Raw genomic sequence first — 5,993 nt, forward strand, 5'->3', positions numbered from 1 at the left:
AAGACCAAAGACTCATACGCAGACACTGAAACGGTTCAAAGTCAAAAACTCAATTAGCTACTTGATGAGGTATTGGGGGCCGAGGGCTTGAGAAGAGGTCGAAGCAGCTCTGACCGTGGGCAATGTCTAAAAATAAACATGGAAAAGCGCAATGGAGTCGACGGGCGGGCTGAAAGTGGAAATCTCGTTAAAAGTCAATAACAGACGCCATTAAACGCGCATGAAAATGAAATGAGAATCGCTCGATGATGAGGCAGACTATGGACAAAGATTGGCGGGGGAGCTGAGCAACAGAAAGGCGGTCTCTAAATGCCGCAGTAGCCACGCGACCACTTGAGCCGTTCATATCAATTCGTGTGGAGTCATTTGAACTGACCTCAGAGAGCAGAGCAGACAAGTTCAATGGCACTACTGCATAATAAAAGTGTAGATAAATGGAATTTTCAAAAATACTTCTATTAAAACATCTGTCATCTAAGTAACCTTTGCAAATCACATCATACTTTAGCTATTCAGTATTCAGTTGAACTTTATTCTACCTAGAATTTCACATAGAACACTTAACAAGTTACATTCTAGATATTTAAAATATTTTTCTGTTTATTTAACACTATCCAAATTCAAATACAAATCGAAAATGAATCGTGTGCTTGAGGATGTGATCCATAAGAATGTCGCAAACACGGAGCGCATTACAGCTGAGAATACCGTGGGCTATGTGGTCTCTGATAATACCAGCGGAAGTGTGGCAGCAACATCTTTTGATAATACCACAGCCCAGGGCATTGTGAAGCACATGAATGGTCTTCTAGTTGGTCTGGTGCAGAGTGCTGTTCGGGATCTCGATCCGACCAATAAGTTGTGTTACTTGCGTGTGGCCTCGCGCAAATTTGAATATCTTGTGGCCCCGGAAGATATGTTCACCATAACCGTACTACAATAATGTTTTAGTTTCTCGAGTTTTAAACAAGTTAATAGAGTACTAGGAATGTGTGTGGGCGTTGAGTAAATCAAATATACAATGAATGGATTGCGAGTAACTTTCCGACTTCTTATTTGTTCAGTTATGTGTGTGTTAAGGGTAAGACGAATCGTGTGAGTGAGAGGAAGTAATGCTTGAATCAACAATGCGACTACAATAAATGGCAGACCGAAAATCCTTTTATAATACCCAAGTGACATTGGGCAATATTTACGACATGGCTTCATTGGGCATCGGACTTACGGTGGAAACTTATCCATGAGAATGCGGCAGAGTCTAATGCGATAATTCAAAAGATTTACTTCTGTCAACATGACCATTTTGTTAGACAAACTCGGGGTGGAAATGGCCTTTGACCTTTTTTTTCCATCTTGGATGCTGCCTGCTATTTTAATTTAAAATGGCAGAACTCGTAACTCATTTTAACGGCGCACCCTCGAGCGTGTGTGTGTATGTGTCCGCTGTGTTTGTGTGTGTGCGTGAACTTGTCCTATTTTTACAGGCCTAGGCCCTTGCAGGGGTTGCTCGCTCGTTACAATAACTTATATGCCCTTTTATTTTTTTACCCCTCGGCCTCGACAACGCCATAATCACCACGACGCAAGACGCTCCTGGGGTGCGCTTTGTACTCTATCGTATTCCCACTCTCAGTCTCAATCTCGATCTCATTCTCATTCGCATTCCTTTTTCTATTCCCTTTCTATTCTTTCATTTGCTATCTCTAAGCAGTTGGCCATTGTCTTGCATCGTTTTGTGGTACATACAAGATATAGAAATAAATAAAAATTTGTACAAAAATTTTAATTCATCCATTGCTAAAAATTCCTTGAATAAGCAGAACTCGATTTTCGTCTCGCTTCTCTTACTCTCTTCACACTATTGTGTGCACCAAGGTCGGGTTCATTTTGCCACTTCATTTTGATGTAGCGTGAAATCAAATTAATCCATGGACCATTGCTGATGACTTCATTTCAAGAACTCGTCTTTTCTCTTCTCCCCAAAATGGTTTTTATAACTCATCTGGAAATTAGCAACACTCTTTGAATCATATTCAAATAAAACGTTTTCCTTTGCTTCTAAATTAAAATAGTAGCGAAAATTGTCACATGTCCTTTATGATAGCTCTTCTGATGTCCCCCGGGGCGTGTCCATTCTGTTCATAGCGAACGCACGAGTTGCTCTATGAATTTAATTAAGTTGTGCGACAAACCCAAAAGTGGCATTGCAACACGAAACAATAACAAACAAACATGAATCATATATGATTGTGAGTACTCACATTCATATGCATAATTATTTCTGTTTGTAGACGGGTTGGTTTTAATCTATATAACAGCTGCTATATTTAAATTGTATGGTTCAAAATACATTAAAGATTGACAGTTATTGGTATTTCAAAATAAAAATGAGAGAATGAGAGAAAAAAAATGAGAAATTAAATAAAATCAAAATTATTATCTTATTTATTTGATTCTAATAATATAATTTTACTTCGACTTCATTTCGATTGACTTTTGTTTATGAATACAATCTCAATTATTGATTTAGATCTAAATAAATTTGGATAATGAAGCATTAAGCAAATCTTTGGCACATTCAGCAGGCTGCAAGAAATCACTTAAGTTAATTCAAACGTCGAAAAGCTATAGCACAACGATTTAAGTGAGTGCCACAAGAAGCAAAAACAACTTCTAAATATAGAAGAAAGAATAAGGAAAAAAGCAAAGCACATACAAAATGAGAGCAACAGAGATAGACATAGCAACTGAAACGGAACTAAATGAGCAGTAGAAATCCTCTCACTCAAACGCGCAGGCCAAGCCCATTTTGCTTGGTGCTGGCTCAGCCCTCTACATCTCTACACTGTGAGAAAATGTGTGAATAAAATAAATACACATACAAATAATTTACACTTTAAAGCAACTAAGTATATAGAAGGAATAATGAAATATTATTTTAAATTAATAATTTATTCATTTTCGAAAAAAAATATTTATACACCCCTTTTTTGTTCATCCAATTTCTTGCAGTGCAGCGCTGCACGAACCCGTTTTGATGAAATGCTGAATTTTTTCTGACTTGTTCAACCACCAAGCATTTTCAGTTGAGACTCGCTGCGGCGCAGACGTCGACTCCGAGCTACAGTGGAGACCGTCCGGACATTTTGTTGCTCAGCGGACAGACGGACGGACGAGGCAGAGGAGGTAAAACAGAAGAAGCACCTAAATGAAAACTGAATAATACAAAGAAAAAATATAGTCAACGACTAACAAAAAGTAAAATCAAGTACATTTTTTTAAACAAAGTGAATCAAAAAAAAAATTAACATTGAAAACAGAAAAACATGACAAGCTAACTAAATACATGCAATAAATTATGCAACAAATAAATAATTAATGAGCCACGCAATTTAAACAACACTCTTAACACAACAAGTAAAACTCATTCTTATGCAACATTTATTACAATTGGAAAAATTATAAATAATTTTCATTGTCTGTGCTTCTTCTTGGCCTTCCGCTGCTCTGTCTGCCACCATTTTGCTTACACTCAGCAGTTGCAGCAGTTATGCACTAGATGGCAGCAGCATATTGCATGCGCCATCTATTGGTCGATATGAACTGAAGTCAATACTGGTTTGAGAATTACTGTGCATGTGGTTTGAAAGCCATTGTGACTCCTTTGAAGTTGTGCTGTTAACTAACAGCATTTCTACAAACTGTTGAAATTATTTGCATGTAAAATTTTCGAAGGCAGTTGATAGCTCAGAATTTAAACTGTACTTTGTGGCTAAATTTATTTATATTTTTAGCTTAAAAGCAAGATGATTGTGGGAATCTTCTTTGGTGTAAAATATGGTCAAAATGTACATAAATACTTCGCAGAGAGTATTGAAGTGAAAATTTGCCCAGTAACAGAGGAATAAATTTTATGAATTTGGAAAAAGTTTCCTATGTTCCATAATTATATTTATATATTCGTTCACCAAAAGTTGTAACAACGAATACATTTTCAAATTTCTCATTTAATACTTCCGCATGAGTCATTCCGATCAAAAGCAAAGCCACGAGAAACAAAATGTACTTAAATTTCAAATTGATTTGATGGTCGATGGGTTCATAAAACGAAGCACAGTTAATCCAAGCTGCTTGTTAAGCGTCCAGAGCATATTGCCAATCAAAGATTTCAATTCAATTTCGACCGCTTGTCACAATATTCGGAATGGGGGCATAAAACTGAAGAGCGGGTGATGCAACGCTAACCATTTGATTCAAAATCGGAGCAATCGAGGCATCAAGATGTCAGTAAACGCGGTTAAGACAACAAGATTGCATCGAGCGTCAAGCAACGGGCATCGTTAGGACCATGACTCCATTCCTGGCAAAACGGGCCAGCGCAATGAGCATTGGCATGGAGATGGAGATGGAGCATGGGTCGAGGGCAGTTGCTGAGGAAAAACATGAAAATCATCTTTCAACGCGTTGCGCTTTGCAGTTGCTTTGATGCGAGTTGTGATGTGAAGGGAAAGCGAGAGGAGGGACTCACAACCAGGTGAAGTGGGCGATGGAGGGCCAATAAAGCTGGGCACTGTGGCAACAGAGGGGTAGAGAGGGGGAATGTTCAATGCACATGTGCTGCCAACAAGTGCAAAAAGGCAAACCGAAAACTTTAACTAAAACTGAGATGGAGATGGAGTCTGTAACTGGGTGGGGAACTGAATGTGGAAGTGGCACTGAGATTGGGTCTGAGGTTGGCACTAAGACCTCTTCGAGTTGCATTTCAGCTTTTCATTTTGCTGCCGGCGGCGCTGTCCACAAAATGCGCTGCACGCGACGCGTCGCTGCACAAGAAGCACGAGATGGCGATGCAACCAAAATCCAATGCAAAAGCCAACTGGTTTTCTGGACAATGTGACGCCCTCTCGCTCTTGCTCTTGCTCTTGCTGCTCCCTCTGCCTGTCTTTCTCTGGCCCTTTCATCGGACAGCATGGCTGGCAGCTTATAATACCAAATATAGTATAAATATTTAAGTATTTATTTATTCTTGTTTTTCTGTTTTTTTGTGTTGTGCGGAATTTATCAAGAAAGCAAAATTGAAATGCACATTGAGTTTATGTCTTCAACTTTGTTATAAACTATTAGAAAATTCTTGCATATTTTTACAAGTGTTTTAAAGTTCTTAAGATCATAGGAATAAAGAAGATATTTCCACATATTAATATAACAAATGTAATATAGAACTAATCACTTAAAAGTTCTATAGTTAGAATATTGGGATATGAAATATAGCAAAATTTCGTTGACCTTTTAGCTCTACTGCTTTTGCATTTGATTAGCTGTTCTCGAGGTCCTTAATTTCGAAGCGCATTTCGCTTGAAACTAACACCTACAGCCGGCAGCTCAACAAGGGAGCAACAGCATAACTATCATCGATACAAAAAAGAAAGATGCAGATACAGTTTCTAGAGCTGCTCCCTTTAGTATAGCTAAGTGCTATGTATCTATCTCTCTCTCTCTCGCTCTGTCTCACTTCTCTGTTATATATACTATATTATTTGTTGTCTCTGTTTGTGTGTCAGTTCCGTGTCTCAGTTCGTTTTGGTTTTGTTCCGTAAATTACACTTTTGATTTTTAGTGGCCGTAAAATAATCGTAAATGTCGTGGTTATTGCGACCGAAAGTGCCCATTTTGAGTGGTGCTGCTGCTGTTGGCGGTTGCCAGTTGCCAGTTGCCAGTTGTTGTCGTTGGTCGTTGCCTGATTCTCAGCTGGCATTAACTGATATTCTCGTTGCACTGCGACTGAGACTGAGACTGAGACGTGCTGCCACTGCACAAACAGCTTGTATCCCGCTAAGCACTGTTCCTTCACTTGTTCTCCCTCCCCTCTCCTCACGCTCAGAAAAAGAGCTGCAAGCTCAAAGCAGAGCTGCACTTGTTGTTTTTAATAAGTTTATGCTTGGCCGTTGTTGTTGTTGCTTGGCTTTCTTCCTTTGATGTTTCGATTAAGTTCG

General features: G+C 38.8%; 1 protein-coding gene across 1 annotated transcript; it reads left to right on the top strand.

Moving 5' to 3' along the window:
* Positions 1-537: 537 nt before the first annotated feature.
* Positions 538-1,040, top strand: LOC132785619 (dynein light chain roadblock-type 1). Its single transcript, XM_060791793.1, has one exon. It carries the CDS (start codon positions 638-640, stop codon positions 941-943), a length of 306 nt encoding a protein of 101 aa, XP_060647776.1. The 5' UTR covers positions 538-637; the 3' UTR covers positions 944-1,040.
* The last annotated feature ends 4,953 nt before the right edge of the window (positions 1,041-5,993 follow it).

The sequence above is a fragment of the Drosophila nasuta genome, chromosome 2R, assembly GCF_023558535.2.
Source record: "Drosophila nasuta strain 15112-1781.00 chromosome 2R, ASM2355853v1, whole genome shotgun sequence".
NCBI lineage: Eukaryota > Metazoa > Arthropoda > Insecta > Diptera > Drosophilidae > Drosophila > Drosophila nasuta.